Below are 23,751 nucleotides of genomic sequence, written 5' to 3'. Positions count from 1 at the left end.
CTCTTCAGTCAGAGCCGCCCAACATCCCACCCCCCCCCCCCCCTCGTCGACTGACTCGTCCAACCGCACATGTGTACAAATTGTCGTCCGTCCACTCACAACCGCACATGTTGTGTACAAATTGTCGTCCGTCGACTCACATGTGTCGTCAAACAAACGTTCGAACTTCTGACTTCGCACTGACGCCCCCCTACCGCCCCCTTCAACTTCTGACTTCGGACTGCCGCCCCCTATCGCCCCCTTCGTCCTCACCGCCCCCCTACCGCCCCCTTCGTCCTCACCGCCCCCCCGGGGGCGGTACCGCCCACTTTGGGAACCACTGGCCTAAACGGAGCCTCCATGACGGCAATTAACCCACTGACATCATTCCACTAAGAGAGTATTTTACCTAAGCACACTTGCATGCTCAGAAGCAGTTGAGTTGACATCAGTTGTAGTGTGTGGTGTGTCCAACTGCCAAGTGGACTGTGTGGGTGTTGGGTGGCTCATAGCAGACCCGCTCTGACTGAAGAGAAGAGGATCCTATTTTTACCCCTTCACAGCACCCTCATATCACAACAGCTGTCCCGAAATCTCATGTTTGTCCGGGTTCAGGAATAGCCTATCAACGCTCTTACCTTCTCCAGTCATGCATGCTCTCTCTGCGCTCCGACAAGTTGCTTGCTCCCAGTTTATAAAGTTTAACTAGTTTTCAATCTGACAAAACTGGATTTAAGGAATTACTTCAAAAGCAGGTAACGTTTTGAGAAATTTGTTTAAAAGGGACAGGTCTCCAGAAAAGAACGTCAACTCTGGTAACACTATTTTTAGAATATTTAGTTGTCGTCTACTCATATGGCTTTTCATTCTGAAAGAAGTGTTTAACACCAACAGACATTTTCTCTTCCCATTTGTTAACGCACAAGACTATAGTACACCTTTTCTGCTGCCATGAAATTCACAAGTTTCTATAGATAATGTGCTGCGAATTGGATTGAGAAATCTGGTAGTGATTTGTTTCTGTGAGCTTGTAATGGGTTATTTGTACAACCCTTTCCAATAGTAATTTTATTATTGTAAAATGTACATTTTAAGGATTTTTCTCAGTTTCTGATGAATTTTAGTTCAAGTAATTAATTCTATGCTATAGTTTTTTAAAATAACAATGGATTGATCAGACTTTTTTGTTTGGGTGGGTACACAGTTGAAGTACCTATCTTTACTATTACTATTTTTTTGTCAGCTATATATTATCTTGACGTTGGTATTGGGGTGCACTATAGCATGACCCAGTATTGATATTATGACATATTTAATGTTAGTTATGAATTCAATGCATATCTTAAGTTGTAATCGTGATTCTTGTCCCATTGAATTACGTAAAAATCTGTCTCTTATTGCTTCTTACACCTGGGATATATGATGTCATTATTTTATTTATGTGCGCTGCCGAGCTTCAGCTGGTCAGGATCAGTCATTTGAGGCAGATATTTCTTGTTAACCACTGATAGACATTAGGCACGTCAACATTGAGTCAACACGAAACAGGTGCTTCAGCAGGTATGTTCCAGCAGTGATTCCCAACCAGTGTGCTGTGAGGGATCAGTGTGCTGAGGGAAATTACCCAGTGTCAATTATTAAGACAAAAAAAGTATTTACTTTCCATCAGGGGTGTACCGATACAGTTTTTGACCAATAACACATGCATCAATATCAGGGCCTAACGACACAGAGCGTGATACAAATGGCTTTTTTTATACGATTTGATACGGTAAAAGCAATTTCTATACGATATTTCAATATTTTGAAATAGTAACAATGGCTTTTCTTTAACTAAATCTATACTAATTAAAAGTAACTCTAAATTATATATTTTTATTGGATTGTTTTTAATCAAGTTCAGCTTTACTGTTTCCAAAATGTAAAAAAAAACTGCATTGATATTACAACTAGCTAGTCCTCTTAAAATTCTAGCACAAAGTGCAACAGAAATAGATCATTCTATTTTTAAATGCAAACTTTCTTCATCAGAACATTGAATGCGTGGTTGAGATGTCCTACTGTGTGAGTGGTCATTGCTTGCACCATTTATTTGTCTAGTTAGGAAGTTAGGTAGTTAAGTAGTTAGTTACAATCAACAACAATTGCTGAGTATTGTTTAATTTGACTTGCCAGCATTGCAGTGCCACCCATTCTAAAGGCATCACTCACTCGAAGGTCGAGGTGTTCAATAATTGCGCGCCGATGTTTTTTTTGTCAGGGATAAAATCTATCAATTATGTGTTGCAGAGATACTCATTTAGTTTAATTCTCACATTCTTCCTAACCCCACAGCCCATGACAGCAGATCAGCCAAGATGGCATTCTCATCTCGTTTTTCCTTCTGGGAGCAAAAGGGAAGTCACGCTTGGAAATTTTGCAAATTAACCTAACCTAGCATGATGTTTAGAATTAACACACTGTCACATTTCGCCACTGTGTGTCAGACAGTCAGAGATTTTTAGAGTCTATGCTTATTTTATTCATTTATTTATAGTTAATTGTGTTTCAGTAGTGCACAAATAAGTTTGGGTGATAAAAATTGCCTGAGTTCTCTTGAAGAACAATCAAGATGACGCACGTTTTGTGGTTTGCATGGGTTGTTGGACAATGCTTTATGTCAAGTAGAAACACTTTTATATGCTGTCATTTGTATTAAAATATTTAGGTCAAAGAAGAAAACAAGCCAGACAGCAAAAATGTGAGTGATTTTCTTTTGATAGTAAGATAACATTAGTAGTCAAGCAAGGTGTGTGTTAGGTTTATGATTTAAGATTGATCACCAGTAACAACAACAACAACAATAATAATAATAATAATAATTTAGCATTAAAATTTCTCTTTTAAAGTAAAATGGATGATTGACATTGTATGATTACTACATCATACTGGATCTTCCTTCTCCCCTTGTTCGTCTCTGTGAGTAGTCAGATACTAGTGATGGGCTGTCCAACCGAGCCAAGTCTGTTCCTGCTCTTGATCCTGGAAGGGGGATATACCGGGCATTGAGCCCCCCAGCCGTTGCATCTTCAGACGTGGTTGGTCGAGTCAGGAGTCCCTCGCCACCTAGAGTCAGAACACCTGTTAAAGTGCCAGAACGTTTCAAAAGCCCTGAGCCATCATCGTCACCATCATCAAAGATGGCAGAGCGGTTCAAGAGTCCTGAAGCAAGACATAATTCTGTGTCCCCAAACCTGATTACAAATGGTAAGCAAGAACAAAATGATGTTGCACCATGTGTGAGCTTGCCGGACTCTACAGATGATCAAGGTCTGACTCGCAAGAAAGTAGTGAAAGTAGTACGTCGTGTTGTAAGGAAAGTCCTGCCCTCGGAGGTAGAAGAAACAACTGCACCAACACATGCATCAGAAATTCCAGAAGTAACCAGAAATGGTACTGCTCCAACTTCTGTGTCCAAGGGCCCGCTGATGTCTGCATTCTCTTTTAAACACGAAACAATCAAAACAGAAGACAAAGAAGACATTTCTCGAGGATCAACCAACTTGATGATGAGAGGCAGGACAAGAGAACCTCGATCAAGAATACGTAAAGGTGACCATGCTGAAACAAAAGAACTGGATAATAAAATTGATAATAAGGAGAAAAAGCAAGTTGAGACCAACAAAGAGATGAAAGAGGATACAGTCTCCCAAAAGTCTCAAGAGGACAATTTATGTCCTCCTGTACAATCACCAGTAGTCCCTGTGACTGAAAAAGGCGCACCTTCAAATAAATCACCACATTTTACCAAGTCCTCCCATTCCAGACCGACATCTTTGCCACAGGTCTTTGGCTTCATCCCAGCACCCAAGCCTACGTCTTTGCGTCCACCTCCAGGCTTTATACCTGTTACTAGACCAACAGCTTCTAAAAAATCCATCCCTACGAATGCAGAAATTGCAGCAGTTCCAAAAAAGACCTCACTTCATCCATCATGTCATCATGTCTCAAGCAATCAGCATCCTGAAGTGAACCATCCTCATCAAAGTGTCAGCTCTCACCCTATGCCTTCTGCACCAGAAGTCAGTCCCACTCATCAGCCAGCTGTCGGAAAACAAGAGGTATTTTATTACGATGATCTTCAGAATAGAAAATAAAAATAGAAAATTACAATTTTAAAGGGGAAGTAAACCCCAATATATTTTTACAATATGTTGATGTGCCCCCTCTTGTCTAATTACGGCCTTCTGATTTATATCGTGTTTGTAGAATGAGGTAAGTGGCAAAATTCACCCATTTTTATCCATCTCCGGGGCGGCCATTTTGCCACTTGCTGTTGACTGAAAATGAGATCATGGTTACCAGCCTCTGGTCAGAAGCCATCACAGCTCACTGGATTTCTGAAGCTGAGTCATGATTGGGTGTGACCTGAGACCTGGCTACTGTGATGACATTTTCAGTCGACAGCAAATAGCAAAATGGCCACCCCCTGAGATGGATAAAAACTGGTGGATTTTGCCTGTTAAGTTCATATTCTACAATCGAAACATTAATCAGAACACTGTGTTTTGACACGTTGGGATGCACAGAACATTGTTAAAAGAAAAATTTGGGGTTCCTCTTGCAGTGATAACTCCTGAATTTCTAAAACCTGCATAATTCTTTAAAACGTGGACGTTTTGCAGTCAATAACCCGAGCTCCCTGAAGATACTTTGCCAGGCCTCAGCTGCAGTCAGCTTCAGTTGTAACTTGGTGCTTGTTTGAAGTATCGAATCAATTCCGAAACTCACAGGTAGCCTTTAAAGAACAGCAAGTACTGGTGTAATGAGCTTGTGTGAATTGTTGACGTTAAACATCTATGTGCAGATTTCTTGCTCTCCAATCAGTGTACAGTGCATTGCAGTAATCGAACCTGGATAAAATATAAGCATGGATGACATATTCTAGGTCTGACTAATAGAGGTACGGTTTCAATTACTAATGCTTAATACCACCAATTCCTTTTCTGATCTGGTACCGAGTAGATTTCAAGATAGTTTCAGCTATGCCGGTCCGTTATAGCTATTTTGTGAAAACACTCCTTGTCTATATCCATTTTGAATGATAATTTTTTTTTATTTTTTTTTAGGAAACTTGACCTGTTTTTAGCCCATTTATTCCTATGTAAACCTCATGACTAAAGCGAAAAAATTGTTGCGTTGGACAATGGTCGGAAGGAATTCTGGACCAATTTGCGGTTCATGTTCGTTTTCCACCGTGCACTGTGACTTTTTACATCGTGTGTTTGATAAAAACTTGAAAACGGAACGTAAATGTTTTGTGGCATTAATTTAAGCAGACAGTGTTTGTTGTTGGGACTTAAATTAGAACAGATCACATTTCATGAGTAATAATAATAATGATAATGATAATAATACATTTTATTTATAAGGCGCCTTTCAAAGCACTCAAGGTCGCCGTACAACATAAAATAGCATATACACTTAAAATAAAAATAAAAACATTAAAAATGACGGGAGAGAAGAAGAAGAATACATCGCACATTTTGTCTTGCACTTTTCATAAAAATATTTTGTGCTACATAAAAGCAACAAAACTTAAGTTAACAACAAAAGTGAAACAACAAATCAAAGAGGATAAAAAAGCACAAGGCAATAAGATAAAAATTACACATTTCATGCAAACACTCAACTAAATCCAAATTCTTGACAAAGTTTAATAATTCACTTTCAACTTAATAGTTGATGTTTTTGGAGACACTTTCATCTGTATAAAATCAACGTGGTCTTTGTTCCTACTAGCTGATTGACACATAAGGTGGTAATTACTTGCCCTGAGTTGTCTGCCATTCTATACTTTTTGTAATTTTTGCATTAGTGCCTTTGCAGTGAATGTAATTCTGTTTTTGTTGTGCGAAGTGTGCATTTTGCTTTCTGGGGAGTTGTTTTATTGTGATGTATGCATTGTTCTTGTGAAAGAAGAAAAAAAACAAACTAAATAACCAACATAAACTCCCATGGTTGTCATAGCGAAGGTATTGCTGATCTGTGATCTGATATCATCAATGAATATGGCAACTTAACTTGCATTGCAAATTAACTCGTGGTTGCCATTCCTCATATGCTTTGTCAAACGCACCTCTCGGATTAAGGTGCCCCCGGCTTCCCGGTAACGGGTTTGTTTTAGCCGGGTTCGGAGATTCGTCCGTAATCTAATCACCCGAGTTAAATTAACTCCTCCGGAATCAATCTAATTTCTGTACGACGCCAATCCCTCTCAAGTCACCCGAAGCTCGTGCCGAGTAACTCAATTCGAGGCAGGACTTCGAAGTGACCGCATCGTATTGATGGCTCCCCGCTAATGTTTGAAGTTCTTATTCGTTACGGATATTTTTTAGATGTCTTTGTTAAGACCTCAGGGATTCGTTTGTATAGCGCACCCAAGCACTAGTTTTGCCGAAGTAAATGTTGATATGGGTCCGTTCCACTTGGTCGCTCATGCAGCGAGCCGACCAACTTTTTTATTCGAAAGAGAATCGAATTAATAAAAGTGTGGCAACAATAGCATTTAAGAAGAAAATTAATGCACTTTATATGATTAATTCTAACTTCGTATACGCAGATCTAGCACTCAACCGTCGGAGTTCTTCACCCCTCTTAATTGCTTTAAAAAGAATAACAACTATCCTAAACCGGATAAAAATGTCATGCTCTGTTTAGATTTGCCCAATAATTAATTTGGAAGGCAAGTCTATTTTTTGATCGTGTCCCGTTTAACTTTTGACGCGGCCCGACAATTTTAGGAACTGGGCCGCGCCCGACGGACAATCGAAATACTTTTATTCTCCTCCAACTCCAATGATTTATTTTAACCGTCGTCGTTATTTTATTTAGAAGAAGTAAATTTCCAACAATTCACTTTTAACGAAATCCACCCCTCCCTTAAATATTTACGAAAGTTATTTAATTCTCCAACTTCCTCGGAGTTACTTTTTCCGCGGCCCGTCAAAAAGGGGAAGCGGGCCTGAGCCTTTCAAATAGTTAGATAACTTTCCGTTCTACACAAAACCAATAATCTGATTTAAACACTTCCTTTAATTTTATTCAGACGAAACAACTTTCGAACGGATCGAAATTCACTCGTGGCTCAGATAACTACGGAAGTTATTTAAGTCTCTAACTTGTTCGGAGTTCCTTTTTACGCGGCCCGTCTAAAAGGGGAAGCGGGCCTGAGCCTTCGGTTGCATATTTAGTACAGATCCGCGCACAACGAAGTAAGTAATATACAAAACACATTTATTGAAAAAACATGGAATAGAATTACAAATCTCAATTACTCCAGAAACTGAACAATTTCACTCACTGATACCCGTGTTAATAAAATCATTCAATCCCAGAACAATTCGATTGCAAAACACAGTTCATAAAAAAGGGAAGAGGTAAATACCAGTTGCGTGCTATTTTTGGTGGAAGCAAAGTCGAGTGATCAGTTCGATCTTGCTTCTAAAATCCAAATTAGAGAAACAGGCTGGCCACGAGGAAGCCGGCGGCCCGATGACTATTCCCCCCTCTCGCTAAAATACATAAAAACGGTCATCCTCACCAATTTCTCGTTTAAAGTTGTCCAGTCCAATTTTTAGGAGTAAATCCAAGTTAATTTCAGTCCAGTGATCCTGCGTCTCACACAAAGATCTTTGGGACTTTGGAAAAAATCTTGAAACTCCTCCGGGCCTCTTCACGTATGAGAGCTCTTTTGGGGGAAAAAGCCCTGAAGCTGCTCCTGCAGGACCTTTTATAGACCTCTCCGTCCCCCCCTCCCCTTTCTTTTCTCCGGTACTTTCCCTATAGGGTAAGACTGCCCAGCTTTCCCACGCCTATAGAAGGGACTGGCCAGCTTTCTCACGCCTATAGAGGGAACTGGCCAGTTTTCCCACGCCCATAGAGGGAACTGGCCAGCCTCCCCACGCTTTATCTGTGGCCTTCAGCCGCTGTTTCCGCCCTGACCACGCAGTACTTTCCACCAAATGCACAGCTAGTGGTAAAACCTTTCACTTCCCCTTTTCACCCTTGACCTACTTTCTTAAACAATTTATGTCACGCCACTATTCTCATAGTGACGGGTTTCTTGATCGAATTGACAAATAATATTGCTTAAAGCGGTTACAGAATACATTTTTAGCCAAGCAAAGAAATAAAAATAAAAATCACATTTGTGCTTCTCCAAACAATTTATGTCACGCCACTATTCTCAGTGACGGGTCTCTTGATCGAATTGACAAATAATATTGCTTAAAGCGGTTACAGAATACATTTTTAGCCAAGCAAAGAAATAAAAATAAAAATCACATTTGTGCTTCCATGCGTGACTCACATTCTGACACCGTGTTCCTTTTTTATATCCATTTTAACCGGTTTAGCTTATTCTGGCCCCTCTTTTGGTCTCCCGTTTTGGTCTGGCGCCATCTTTTGGACAAATTTGGAATTTCAGCTCTGCCAATTTATTCCTGTGAACAATCCATATTCTACCATTTGCACCATCTCTACCCCCATGTTACATGACAGCTTATTACTATTGTATTTAAAAAGAAACACAACAAAGGAGAAGGCAGAGCGCCTGTCACTCTCCTGTCCGTCGTTGCAGTGTGATGTGGTCGATCCCCTTTGACTATATCACTCAGTTTTTACTTCAGCACCCCTGTCCATCTGTCCTGTTGCCTTGTAGTTCAGTTAAATACTAAATTCTCACCTTTGCTTGTCTTCTCAAAGTTGAAACGCTTAAGGAAGAATATAAACTGTCAAGGGCATTACATTTGTACCTATTAAGAATAAGCAACAGGTGGTCACGCAAGGTTTTTTGACTGTGGATGTAGAAATTCTACACATTGTATGATCATCCATTTCCGGCTTTAAAATGAGTTATTTTGTGGGTGTAGTTTGTAGTGACATTTTGTCATCAAAAACACCTCTATTGTAGTTTTCGTATGTCACAAAGCATTTGAAAAGGGTTGTGTTGACATTTTATATCCACTGTATACTAATAGTGAATGCTAAGGGTTGGGCCAAGTTTCAGCAGTTTGTTTTCAGCAACTATTCTCTGAACTCTTACATTAATATAATTACAGATCCCAATTTGATAAGTGCTAGTTAGTTTTTATGACCGTAAAGACTTGTCACTAAGACTTGTCATTTGCACAATTTTCACTTGTTTTCTTTTTGCATTGTCTTCATCCAATGTTTCATAGTGACCTTGTATTTTTTTCCTCTTCTCTTTCTTTCTCCCTCTCAATGGATTACACACATTGCTCACATTGGTTGCAATTGTCTCTATGTGGCTGCTGCGGTTAAGGTGGAGCCGCCAGTCAGTGTTGCGTCGACTGTCCAATCTACTGCCCTTGTAGCCTCACTGCCCCATAAGCCCCTCCAGGTATCAGAACTGTCCAACTTTCCTTTGGGCCACCTTACAGGAATTTGTAATCAAATGATGTGTCAGAGTGTAAGGCCAAGATTCCTTCCTCCGTTCCCTCTTTTCTCACGTTTAATTTCTGTTTTTGGTTCATTTCACATTTGAAGGATACCATTTTAATTTGGTGTGTCACTGATCCACCTTTCAAAGCATGCATTAATATACTGCACATCATATTAAACTACAAAACTACATTTTGTTCTGTGTGCTTGTTGATGGTTTAAGATTTACTGTTATTTGGTCTTTATTGTATGAGAAAAATATGCGGTAATCCCTCGTTTATCGCGGACAATTGGTTCCAAGACCACCCGCAATAGGTGAAAATCCGTGTCATCCTCTCATTTTTAACATACATGCATTTTTTTGTGTATCAATAAATGTATATTAAACCGTAAAAGTGCATATGTTATCATTAGAACATTAAATAATAGTTTCAAGCATGTAAATACTATATTAATAGTATAAATGACATACAGAAAATAATGTATAACTAATTTATATAATATAAATATAAATATGATACGTGTGTGTGTGTGTGTATAACATATGTAGATGTAGCTAAGCTATACAGACTGTAAATGTTTTTAGAACTCTTATTATTATAACAACTTTCTTATAACAAGGTACAAGTGTATGTACTGTAAATATGTTTTAGAACTCTTTTGTTATATTTTTTTATATGACAAGTTACAACACTAAATATGTTTTTAGAACTCTTATTATAACAACCAGCTCAGTGGCCTAGTAGTAGAGTGTCTGCCCTGAGACTGGAAGGTTGTGGGTTCAAACCACAGCCGGGTCATACCAAAGACTATAAAAATGGGACCCATTGCCTCCCTGCTTAGCACTCAGCATTAAGGGTTGGAATTGGGGGGTGAGATCACCAAATGATTCCCGAGCGCGGCACCGCTACTGCTCACTGCTCCCCTCTCCCCCAGGGGATGGATCAAAATCACATGGGGATGGGTTAAATGCAGAGGACAAATTTCACCACACCCAGATGTGTGTGTGACGATGATCATTGGGACTTTAACGTGGGACTTTTTTATAAGTGTACGTACTGTAATTGTGTGGGCACTCCCTGTCTTCTGCTGGCGTGCGGCAACTTTTGTGCCATAATTCCTCAATTTAAAGATAATTGGAATCAACCTCCCATCTATCCAAGACTTGTACCTGTCCAGGACCAGGAAACGTGCAAGTAACATCTCAACAGACCCTTCGCACCCAGGTTGCAGCCTGTTTGAACTACTCCCCTCCGGACGCCGTTATAGAGCTCTGTACACTAAAACCAGCAGACACAGAGACAGCTTCTTCCCCCAGGCTGTCGCTCTGATGAACTCACACCACTCTTAGAGTCTCAGAGTCATTACTGTGCAATAACATCCCGCTTGCCACACCTTTTTTGTCTACACTGTTTGGACTATGTCTCCTCTCTGCATCCATTGCAGCCTGGTCATCCTAGAAGAGGGACCCTCCCATCTGTGGTCTATTCTCAGGGTTTCTCATTTCCCCTAGCTGGAGTTTTGAGTTTTTCCTTGCCCTCTTGGGAGTTTAAGATCAGGGGGTGTTTGAGAATATCTTTCGTTCTTCACATGTCCTGAGTGTTGTTGTTAGTCACCTAAATGTTGAACAGAGGCTGTGATTTACCGAAGTCAAATTCCTTGTTTGGCATGCTCAAACATGGCGAATAAAAAACTCTTGAATCTTGAATCTTGAATCTTTAGAATTTTTATTTTGTATTCTTGAATTTTGTATTAATTTTTTTTTTTAAAGATCCGCGATGTACTGAAGCCACGATAAATGAACCACGATGTAGCGAGGGATTAGTGTATTTTTACTCTCTCTATTTATGGGCTGATTGGACATTGGATTGAATATTGTGGCCCAATTTTTTTTCATGCGTATTTTAGTGGTCAATTTATTATCCATCCATCCATCCATCCATCCATCCATCCATCCATCCATCCATCCATCCATCCATCCATCCATCCATCCATCCATCCATCCATCCATCCATCCATCCATCCATCCATCCATCCATCCATCCATCCATCCATCCATCCATCCATCTTCTTCCGCTTATCCGGGGTCGGGTCGCGGGGGCAGCAGCTTTAGGAGGGACTTCCCTCTCCCCAGCCACTTCGTCCAGCTCATCCCGGGGGATCCCAAGGCGTTCCCAGGCCAGCTGAGAGACATAGTCTCTCCAGCGCGTCCTGGGTCGTCCCCGGGGTCTCCTACCGGTGGGACATGCCCGGAACACCTCCCCAGGGAGGTGTCCAGGAGGCATCCTGATAAGATGCCCGAGCCACCTCATCTGGCTCCTCTCAACGTGGAGGAGTAGCGACTCTACTCCGAGTCTCTCCCGGATGACCGAGCTTCTCACCCTATCTCTAAGGGAGAGCCCGGACATCCTGCGGAGAAAACTCATTTCGGCCGCTTGTATCCGAGATCTCGTTCTTTCGGTCACGACCCATAGCTCGTGACCATAGGTGAGGGTAGGAGCGTAAATCGACCGGTAAATTGAGAGCTTTGCCCTTTGGCTCAGCTCTCTCTTCACCACAACAGACCGGTACAGGGTTCGCAGTACTGCCGACGCTGCACCGATCCGCCTGTCGATCTCACGCTCCATCCTCCCCTCACTCGTGAACAAGACTCCAAGATACTTAAACTCCTCCACTTGGGGCAGGATCTCATCCCCGATCCGGAGAGGGCATTCCACCCTTTTCCGATCAAGGACCATGGACTCGGATCTGGAGGTGTTGACCCTCATCCCGACCGCTTCACACTCGGCTGCGAACCGTTCCAGCGAGAGCTGGAGATCACGGCCTGAAGAAGCCAACAGCACCACGTCATCTGCAAAAAGCAGAAACGCGATGCTGAGGTCCCCAAACCGGACCCCCTCAACGCCTCGGCTGCGCCTACAAATTCTGTCCATAAAAATTATGAACAGAATCGGTGACAAAGGGCAGCCTTGGCGGAGTCCAACCCTCACTGGGAACGAATCCGACTTACTGCCGGAAATGCGGACCAGACTCTGGCATCGGTGATACAGGGACCGAACCACCCTTATCAGTTGGCTCGGCACCCCGTACTCCCGAAGCACCCTCCACAGAACCTCCCGAGGGACACGGTCGAACGCCTTCTCCAAGTCCACAAAACACATGTGGACTGGTTGGGCGAACTCCCATGCACCCTCGAGGATCCTGCCGAGGGTGTAGAGCTGGTCCACTGTTCCACGGCCAGGACGAAAGCCACACTGCTCCTCCTGAATCCGAGGTTCGACCTCCCGACGGACCCTCCTCTCCAGCACCCCTGAATAGACCTTACCAGGGAGGCTGAGGAGTGTGATTCCTCTGTAATTGGAACACACCCTCCGGTCCCCCTTCTTAAAGAGGGGAACCACCACCCCAGTCTGCCAATCCAGAGGCACTGTCCCCGATGTCCACGCAACGTTGTAGACGCGTGTCAGCCATGACAGCCCCCCAACATCCAGAGCCTTTAAGAACTCCGGGCGGAACTCATCCACCCCCGGGGCCTTGCCACCGAGGAGTTTTTTTAACTACGTCAGTGACTTCGACCCCAGAGATTGGAGAATCCGCCTCAGAGTCTCCAGGCCCTGCTTCCTCAATGGAAGGCGTGTAGGTGGAATTGAGGAGGTCTTCGAAGTATTCTCCCCACCGACTCACGACGTCCCGAGTCGAGGTCAGCAGCACGCCATCCCCACTGTAAACAGTGTTGACGTTGCACTGCTTCCCCCTCCTGAGACGCCGGATGGTGGACCAGAATTTCCTCGAAACCATCCGAAAGTCATTCTCTATGGCCTCACCAAACTCCTCCCACACCCGGGTTTTTGCCTCAGCAACCGCCGAAGCCGCGTTCCGCTTGGCCATCCGGTACCTGTCAGCTGCCTCCGGAGTCCCGCAGGCCAAAACGGCCCGATAGGACTCCTTCTTCAGTTTGACGGCATCCCTTACCGCCGGTGTCCACCAGCGGGTTCGGGGATTGCCGCCACGACAGGCACCAACGACCTTACGGCCACAGCTCCGGTCGGCCGCCTCAACAATGGAGGCGCGGAACATGGTCCACTCAGACTCAATGTCGCCCGCCTCCCCCGGGACGTGGGAAAAGCTCTGCCGGAGGTGGGAGTTGAAGCTCTTCCTGACAGGAGATTCTGCCAGACGTTCCCAGCAGACCCTCACAGAGCGTTTGGGTCTGCCAGGTCGGACCGGCATCTTCCCCCACCATCGGAACCAACCCACCACCAGGTGGTGATCAGTTGACAGCTCCGCCCCTCTCTTCACCCGAGTGTCCAAAACATGCAGCCGCAAATCCGACACGACTACAAAGTCGATCATCGAACTGCGGCCTAGGGTGTTCTGGTGCCAAGTGCACACATGGACACCCTTATGCTTGAACATGGTGTTCATTATTGAAAATCCGTATCGAGCACAGAAATCCAACAATAGAACACCGCTCGGGTTCAGATCGGAGGGGCCGTTCCTCCCAATCATGCCCTTCCAGGTCTCATTGTCATTGCCCACGTGAGCATTGAAGTCACCCAGTAGAACGATGGAGTCCCCAGAAGGAGCGCTCTCCAGCACTTCCTCCAGGGACCCCAAGAAGGGTGGGTACTCTGAGCTGCCGTTTGGTGCATAGACACAAACAACAGTCAGGACCCGTCCCCCCACCCGAAGGCGGAGGGAGGCTACCCTCTCGTTCATCGGGGTGAACCCCAATGTGCAGGCGCCCAGCCGGGGGGCAATAAGTATACCCACACCTGCTCGACGCCTCTCACCGTGGGCAACTCCACAGTGGAAGAGAGTCCAGCCCCTCTCGAGAGGGCTTGTACCGGAACCCAAACTGTGCGTGGAGGCTAGTCCGACTATATCTAGTTGGAATTTTTCTGCCTCGCACACCAGCTCGGGCTCCTTTCCAGCCAAGGAGGTGACATTCCATGTCCCAAGAGCCAGCTTCTGCAGCCGGGGATCAGACCGCCAAGGTCCCTGCCTTTGGCTGCCGCCCAGCTCACATTGCACCTGACCCCTTCGGCCCCTCCCACAGGTGCTGAGCCCATGGGAAGGGGGACCCACGTTTCCATTTCGGGCTATGCCCGGCCGGCCCCATGGGCGAAGGCCCAGCCACCAGACGCTCACCTTCGAGCCCTGCCTCCAGGCCTGGCTCCAGAGGGCCCCGGTGACCCGCGTCCGGGCGAGGGAAAATAAAGTCCATTTGTGTTTTTCGTCATAAGGGGCTTGGGTGAGCCGTGCTTTGTCTGACCCCTCACCTAGGACCCGTTTGCCATGGGTGACCCTACCAGGGGCATGAAGCCCCCGACAACATGGCTCCTAGGATCATAGGGGCACGCAAACCCCTCCACCACGATAAGGTGACGACTCATGGAGGGGGTCAATTTATTAAGCAGATAAAAAAAATTCCCCTAATGGGTTGTTAAAATAGTCATTGTTTTCTGTAATGATCCTTTGGCATGAGCTTTCTTTTTGTGATAACGTGGTGTAACTGCTCCCAGTCAACTGATTAGCTGACAGGAGATACTTGCATCTTGTATCTATGAAAATAGATGAATAATACTCACATATGATGCATATACTATATTCGTCTCTCAGTTGTGACTGTAATTTTCCTACACTACAATATTGTGCTGTATTTGAATAGACAAATATTACTTCAAAAGGGGATTTTAGACCAGTTAGTGGCTCATAGTTCAAATTACTATGTCCAATGTAATTTGGTAACGATATTTTAAATATTTAAAAACTACTCTGTATTGTTTCTATTTCACATGTCCCCATGTTTTCTTTGCTCATATGTGAACTCTAACCTCCTTTTTGCTGGCCAAAAGGAATCAGTGGAAGAGGACTCTGTAGCCCTCCTTCAGTCATCTCATGCTGCTTCTAAGCAGTCCCAGGTCTGATCTGCACTATACTCGAGTTTATAGCTCCACACAAAAATCACAAATCACTGTTTAGTGCTGTGTTACAGTCACCCGTTTTGCCTGCTGAGTGTAATTTTTCCAAGTCACCTTTTTGTTGTCAATAATCATGCCTAGCTTAAAGGGGACATATTATGGAAAATTTACATTTCAATTTCTTACTAACAAACAGCACTGCTTCTGACGTGCCTCCTCACTCATGAAATTTGAAACAAACAACTAAGATTTTTTTTGCATTTTGACAGAAGAATGTTGAACATTTGATTTAGACACCAGGGAGTTGTTTTACACTGTGAACATCATTTGTAATAATGTGTCTCCTTTTGAAAGATAAAAGCTTTGCTTATTTTTTCATTGTGTTTTTGCCCATTGATAATTGATGGATGGAGGTGTGTTGATGTGCTTTCCACACTTATAGATATGGCTTTGAAGGAGCATGTATTGCTCAATGGACTTTCTTCAGTCTATTTTTCACTGCATGATCCACCTTCTGTTCGGGCTGGTGTGGAACTGGAAAGACACCAGGCTGACTTAAAGTTATCTCCATGGTGCCTTGGTCACTTTTTGTCTCTTTGTCACTTAGGTAAAGACGGAGGAGCAGATAGCAGCAGAGCGGGCTTGGTATGGCTCTGAGAAGGTCTGGCTGGTCCATAAGGAGGGCTTTTCCCTGGGTGAGTTAACACTGCTTTGCATGTCCTGGTTTGAACCATTACAAGATGATCCTGATTCATGACATCCTCCTACTTGTGGGTCGCAATGACGCGTAAGCATCTGGGCTCCTTGTGGTACTATGAAATAACAGTAATTTCCCACAAGCCTTTGTGAAAGACCTGGATTATTGAGACATCGCCATAATGTCTGGACGACAAGATGCCCAGTTTTTCCCCTCACTTTGAACCCACGGCTTTGAATGTGACGTGATTATGGATTTTTACTAACAAGCTTCATGTCACACATTTACTGATAGTCTCGTCACATCTGACCACTGAAATTACCGAAAATGTCACAGTAAACCAAGAACCTGTCCGAGGTGGTGCTCGTCTTATCAGCCAGTTGTGTGGTTCAGTGGGCATCTTAGATGATGAGCGGCGGGAAGTCTTTTAGAAAAACTGTCTTCATGTGAGCAAACGGGAACTTTCGCTGAAGTTTTGCCAGTAGATACTGATGGGTTTAGTGCACAGGAGGAGGACGATGAAGATAACGCTCAATTACTTTTTGGAAGTCTACTATGTAATTAGAAAATGCAATTTATGGAGAAATTGCGTGTGAAGGCGAAGAGGTTGAATACATATTTGGGGATAGCTAAGTTTAAAGTTGGAACGGCTTGAATTAGTTGAAAAATGTAGAAATTAGAAGGGAAAAATTAAATTTTTGAGAATTTGGCGTGAATTTCAAAATTTAAAATTTGGAATTTTTGGTAAGTGGGAAGTTGTGGAATAGGTGGGCAAAAGATGAACATTTGAGAGTTGGAACTGGTTGAATCGGTCAAAAACGAAATTTGGGAAAAATTGGCGTGAATTTCAAAATTGAAAGTGTGGAATTTTTGGTAAGTGGGAAGTTGTGGAATAGGTAGGCAAAAGATGAACAGTTTAAAGTTGAAATGGGTTGAATCGGTTGAAAAATGTAGAAGTTACAGCAAATGTTGCATGCCCCATAGAGAATGAAGGGAATTTAAAAAAAACAAATTGTGCCAAAATTTGGAAAGAAACGAAAACTACGGGTTTAAAAGGCTCACTTTGGAATTCTAAAGTTGAAATGGGTTGAATCGGAAAAAAAATTGTAAAAGTTAGAGCAAATGTTGAATTCCCCATAAAGAATGAATGGGAATTTTAAAAAAAAAATGCGCCAAAATGTTTTGAAATTTGGAACGAAACGAAAACTACGGGTTTAAGACGTTCACTTTGGAATTCTAAAGTCGAAACGGGTTGAATCGGACAAAAATTGTACAAGTTAGAGCAAATGTTGAATGCCCCATAGAGAATGAATGGGAATTAAAAAAAAAAAATTGCGCCAGAATATTTTTAAATTTGGAACGAAGCGAAAACTACGGGTTAAATAGGTTCACTTTGAAATTCTAAAGTTGAAACGGGTTGAATCGGACAAAAATTGTAAAAGTTAGAGCAAATGTTTAATTTAGGTCACTTCTGGTTTTAATTAGGGTACTTCTGGTTGAATTAAGGTCACTTCCGGTTTATTTGGGCCACTTCCGGTTTAGCTGAGGTCACTCCCGGTTTATTTGTTTCACTTTAGGTTTAATTTAGGTCACATCCGGTTCATTTGGGTCACTTCGGGTTTAATTTAAGTCACTTCCGGTTTGATTTGGGGCACTTCCAGTTTAATTTAGGTCACTTCCGGTTAGATTTGGGGCACTTCGGTTCAATTTAGGTCACTTCCGGTTTGATTTGGGGCACTTCCGGTTCACTTCCTGTTCATGTTGGGGCACTTCCTGTTCATTTCGGGCCCTTCCTGTTTGTTTTGGGGCACTTCCGGTTCACTTTGTGTTCATTTTGGGGCACTTCTGGGTCAATCCAAGATGGCCGACACACTGTGGAAGTAGGGGAGAAGGGGTGAACTGGGTAAGCATAGTGGAAGTGGGGTGAAGGGGGTGAATATGGTAAGCAAAAGATGAACAGTTGAAAGTTGGAACGGGTTGAATCGGTTGAAAAATGTAGAAATTAGAGGTGAAAAACGAAATTTTGTAAAATTTTGCGGAAATTTTAAATGTGAAAACGTGAATTTTTTTAATTTGGCAATTTTGGGAATGTCGAGAATCTTTCCGAATGTTATTTGAATGTGCTGAATGATGTGAATTTTAAACTGGAACGACGTAAATGTGAAATGTTGAATGTGCCATTAAGAATGAATGGGGAAAAATTAGTCGTAAATTTGCGAATTTTGCGAAAACGGAAAATTTTAGGAATGACAAAATGCAAGCGCTCATGTCATGAATATTTGGAATACGTCAAAAGTGGAATGGGGTGAATCGGTTGAATTATGTGGAAGTAGTTGAAGGACAAAAACGTGAGGAGAATAAAATAGAAGAAGAAGAATAAAGTGAATGGAGTAGAATAACATAAGTGTGAAGGCCTTCGCCTTCACACTAACTAGATGTGTACAGCATTGTTTGGACAAAAGTATTTCTGGGTGTTTAAAGTTATGATTGCTTATTTAGAGGTGCCTCATGAAGTGATCAAATGTTACTACTGAAAAGACCAATGTGGCAAAAATGATAAAATGTTGATATGATTTAATGATTGTTTTAAGGCTGTTAGAGATGAATGGGTATGAACAAAGATTATTACAGTCATCAGTATTATCACATCATTGTATAATGCATTTTAGGTGAATATACTAGTTACATGCATCTATAATGTGTCGAAGCTTTATTTAGCATTGCTCTACAATCTTTGCACATTAGTCATGTAAAGAGCAGCAATGAAAATAAATGACCATGCGTGATGAACTAAAATGTACTTACACCATGCCTCGCTTAATGGCTTTTTTTTTGCCCCCCTTCATTGTCTGCATACAGTCCAATTCTCTTGGATTAATTTTAAATATGCAGTTTTATACGTGTCACATTTGCTGGTGAAAAAAATCTCACCATTACCTGGTACGGTTAATAACTTCTCCTTCTCCTTTTCCTTCTCCTTGTCCCTCTCTTGCTTCTCCTTATGATGCTTCTACTGCTCCTCCTTCTCTTTTTTTTTCTCCTTCTCCTTCCCTGATTTCTGTTCATTTCATTATCATGTAGGTCCCTGCCTGTTGGTAACATCTCAAGTGTATATATGACTGACACAAATGTATGCTGGCTAATGTGAAACTATTGTCGTCTTTGCTCTATGCGCAGCAACGGTGGTAAAAACTGAGCCAGGGTCCCTGCAAGAAGGCAAGGTGAAAATCCAACTAGAGCATGATGGGGCAATACTTGATGTGGATGAAGATGATATTGAAAAGGTGAGTGAAAGAATCAAGGAGAAAAATAGATGAATGCCTCATCTCTCTCCAGTATTCCCTTGCAAGTTCAAAATTCATCATAGTTCATCATTCACACACCCTCTATATTGCATTTTTTTAAGCAATATCATGAGCAAAACGTCTTCCTTTCCACAGGCGCTTACTCCAGCTTACTGACAAACAGGCTACTGTCCTAAAAATCCATAATATTGTGGCGATCTTTTTAATAATTTCAGAGGTTGACAAATACTAAAGTCTCGCACACAAATTTAAACAATATCCGATGTTATTGTGGCACTCACTCGGCGAGTACTTCAGCACAAAATTCAATGCGAGTATAGCGACGTGGTTCGTCCATGAAATGACGAGGAGGACATGTACAAGGTTAAGGTGGTCTTGTAAAACGGCTCTCCGCTTCATGCTTCTGTGTTCCTCATTCTGGGGTAGGCACTTGAAGCTTTGGAGAATCACAACAGACCTTTTCCTCGTCTGGGAAAGCCAGTTTAAAAAACAATTGAGTATTCTTGTAATCACACAAATTGCCAACAGTGCAACAAGCTCCCAAGTCGTGTAAGATGATCGCTTAAAATGGAAATGTAGACACATATGTCATTAAACAGACTTCAGCATGAATACAGTTTGATTTTGTTAGAAGGGAGATGTGCTTCAATTGTGCACTTATTCTTAGAGTAACCCATACTCTATATATTTAATATAATATAATACATTATATTTATACATACCGTATTTGCCGGTGTATTGGTCGACCTTTTTCGATCCAAAATCGACCGAAAAAAATCGACCTCGACTTATACACCGAGTCATAAAATTTAACTTCGTATTCATCGCTTCAAATGTGATGGTAACCAAGGCCGTTTCTCATGCATCTCATTGTGCGTTGCACTTAGAAAATTTGAACCGGGCGGCGTGCGCGAGTGCGCGGCCCGCTGGAAGTCGAATGAGGCTCAGCAATCTCCTCCGCGGTGCTTATAAACAGCCGATCCGCTCGGCGGGGGCTATTTTCGGCCACTCGGCGCGTGCGCACGGCCTCCCGGATATGCCGGGCGGCGTGCGCGAGTGCGCGGCCCGCTGGAAGTCGAATGAGGCTCAGCGATCTCCTCCGCGGTGCTTATAAGCAGCCGATCCGCTCGGCGGGGGCTATTTTCGGCCACTTGGCGCGTGCGCACGGCCTCCCGGATGTGCCGGGCGGGTGCGCGAGCTCGCCGGCCGCTGGAAGTCGAATGAGGCTCCGCGATCTCCTCCGCGGTGCTTATAAACAGACGATCCGCTCGGCGTGGGCTATTTTCGGCCACTTGGCGCGTGCGCACGGCCTCCCGGATGTGCCGGGCGGGTGCGCGAGCTCGCCGGCCGCTGAAAGTCGAGGCTCCGCGATCTCCTCCGCGGTGCTTATAAACAGCCGCATGCGCACGGCCTCCCGGAATTTGAACACATTTCGTCAATAAATTCCGCATATTGAATTTTGAAGTTTAATATAATGCAACAATTGAGCTCGACTTATACAAAGGATATATCATAAAATCGTAAATTTCCGTCGAATTTTAGGGGGTCGACTTATACACCGAGTCGACCTGTACACCGGCAAATACGGTAAATATTTATGTTTGGGATAAAGATTTCAGAAGTACGTATGTGGAAAACGATTTCACGTTTTCTTTGCATCCACTGACAAACCAAATTTCGACTTCCGAACCAGTGCCCCACGGAAACGGAAAATACGGTACTCAACATAACCACAAAGGTGGTGTAATAAAAAATTATACACACATTTCTCATTTCTGGATGAAATGTAAACTTTTCCAAAATGATTGTTTTTTGTATAGCTTGTTGCACATATTTTACATGGATCGAAATATTTATTTTCTGACTTAACCTGCTTGTTTCAGGCCAACCCTCCATCATACGATCGGTCCGAGGATCTGGCTTTGCTGCTCTATCTTAATGAATCCAGTGTGATGCATTGCTTGCGGCAACGCTATGGAGGAAACCTCATCCACTCCTATGCTGGACCCAACATGGTGGTCATTAACCCTGTCAGTACAGCCTCCATGTATTCAGAAAAGGTAACTGACAAATATATCTCAAACATAGACTACAGTCATCGTCAGAGAAATTAAAAGATGAATAAGCTGCATTTATGTTTCGTTTTTTTCAAAATGCAGGGCAGGGCTATTAAATTAATTAATAAACAAGGCCGCCGTTTAAAAAATTACACGTTATAAATGTTTTTATTAGGGCTGCCAAAGTTAAAAAGCGAAAAGGTCTCAGATTAAATACAACATTTAAAGCCCTGAAAAAATGTAACTCATTTGACATGGATAGATCTACTTTCTGTGGCAACCTATAACCATTGCTCATGTTTGCAGTCAAATTTAGGGGAGTCACTTGCGCAAAGTAGGTAGTTTTATACCTGTGGGTAGTCCATTTTACTTGTTTTTTTTTGTTCGTTCCAACTTAAAACTGTTCAGCTCATACATACTCCAGAAAAAAATCACATTTTCAAAATAAAATTCCCAAATTAATCGTTTCTAGATATTTTTAATGATTTGTAATTTGACTATCGGTAGATTTTACTTTTCATTTGCAACAAATGAAACGTTGTTGTACTACAGGGCAACCTCGAATCCCCACAAAGCCTTCATAAATGGGGGTTTCAGACTTGCAGGAGTCAGCAGTACCATTCAAAATTCCCGCAGAAATGTAATATTTATATTGTAATATAATCGATCAAATTTCTCGTCCTTTGTCAACATCGTCGCGCGTGCGCCCTGACGTCAGCCTCGTCTTTATTCCACAGATCTAGTATATAACTATATTGTAGCGTTAACAAAGTACAAGGATAGACGTGGGTTTGGTAAACGGCTCTTTATTAAACAAAACAAACTTCCAAGCGTGTGGCGGCGTGGACTTCCAAACATGAGAGCTCCATGCATAGGACCGGGCGTGCGTAATGGCCATGTCCGAGCCCCATGCACCATTCGCGGACAGCCACTCGGCCGAGCGCCGGCCCCCGACTCAGTAGAGTAGGACCGGGCGTGCGTAAAAGCCATAATAGTTTTTCAAACCTTCTATGTCACTCCAAATCCTTAATTCCTTCAAACTCTTTGTCCTCCGTGTCACTTAGAAATGATCACCGCTAATGATGCCGGTAGTCCTTAGGTGGGTACGTTTGTCCTTTATGTAAACAACCGCCGCGCCGTGCCACTGACGTCACTTGAAATAGTAATCCCTTGGTTCATCACGGTTCTCCAAACTTTCTTTCTGCTGCTCGATTACTGTTTTCAGCTGCATATTTTACAACTTGAAGTTTGTAACCTGCAAAATATGAATTTCTTTTTGGTGCCATTTTTCTTAAGCCCACCCAGTTGATGAGTGAAATTTAGAGCCCCCTCATCCAGTTTCGTCTGAAAATATATTTTTTTTCAGATGTAGTTTTTTGTTTTGTTTATTTGGTTGTTTTATCAAAGTCAAAGTCTGCTTTATTGTCGATTTTTTTTCATATACCAAGACACACAAAGAGATTGAAATTACGTTCCCACTATCCCTCGGTGAGATAGTACACATATGCATACAAGCAACACAAAAAACCCAAGAAGGCACAAACAGTGAATAAATAAGAGTGTTGAATAAATGATAAATAAACAAATAATAATAAATAATAATAATAAATATAAGAGGAGCAAAAATGAAGCAAGTGTACATACAGCAGACAGTGGACTTGGATATGGTGCTTTAAAGTGTTAATTGCTTTATTTGATCTTTTCTCTATCTTTTATGTTTTGAATATGTTCAAGATAAAGATATAAAAGCATGTGAAGTGATCAACTATACTAAAAATAACATGGGAAGTGGTCAACTATACTTGTAAGTAAGTGATGCCTTAATGATCAAGTAAAAATCATATATAAGTCGCTCCTGAGTATAAGTCGCCCCCCCCACCCAAACTATGAAAAAAAATGCGACTTATAGTCCGGAAATTACGGTATTTTGCCTCATTCAAATCATGCAAAAACTGTCTATCACATCTTAATATCTGAACATTTAAATATGTAAACTAAAGTGCAATCACATTTGTAAATGAATGGCTTCTGGTTTTTAAAATATAAATAAACCATTCTACTGTGATAAAACAACAAAATTGCAATAACTGCATTAACTATCAAAGTGAACTGTAACTGTAGTCTTGAAACAAATCTGAATAATGAAAAACATTGCAATAAAATAATGCAAACTGCTACCGCTATTGTTGGAGCCTGAGGACCGAGGGGGTTGGCTCGGATAGTTATGCTCTTTTCGCTCCCGGGTGTCAGTCAGAACACAGGAGGGAAGACGTGGTTCAGTTTTGATTGCTTTACTGAATTATTGGCAAAAAAGTAACAGGCACTGTGGCTCATAGGGGCATACA

At 42.5% G+C, this 23,751-nt stretch overlaps 1 protein-coding gene across 13 annotated transcripts in view; it reads left to right on the top strand.

Annotated features, from left to right (window-relative positions):
- The window catches only part of LOC125971900 (unconventional myosin-XVIIIa), a 172,512-nt gene that overhangs the window by 31,583 nt on the left and 117,178 nt on the right, over nt 1-23,751 (top strand). For 5 of the 13 annotated variants that reach the window (XM_049725037.2, XM_049725036.2, XM_068651407.1 and 2 more), the window contains exons 1-8: nt 533-734; nt 2,314-2,376; nt 2,688-2,719; nt 2,946-4,079; nt 15,282-15,347; nt 15,955-16,042; nt 19,222-19,328; nt 21,233-21,409. In XM_049725037.2, coding sequence (XP_049580994.1) covers nt 2,337-2,376; nt 2,688-2,719; nt 2,946-4,079; nt 15,282-15,347; nt 15,955-16,042; nt 19,222-19,328; nt 21,233-21,409 — 1,644 coding nt within the window. In that variant the 5' untranslated portion in view covers nt 533-734; nt 2,314-2,336. Of the gene's footprint in view, nt 1-532; nt 735-2,313; nt 2,377-2,687; nt 2,720-2,945; nt 4,080-15,281; nt 15,348-15,954; nt 16,043-19,221; nt 19,329-21,232; nt 21,410-23,751 lie in introns of those variants that run through there. The other 8 variants (XM_049725041.2, XM_049725046.2, XM_049725045.2 and 5 more) reach the window with 5 other exon arrangements.

Source organism: Syngnathus scovelli, chromosome 7 (genome assembly GCF_024217435.2).
Source record: "Syngnathus scovelli strain Florida chromosome 7, RoL_Ssco_1.2, whole genome shotgun sequence".
NCBI classification, from domain to species: Eukaryota; Metazoa; Chordata; class Actinopteri; order Syngnathiformes; family Syngnathidae; genus Syngnathus; species Syngnathus scovelli.
This window is presented reverse-complemented; position numbering and strand designations above follow the sequence as displayed.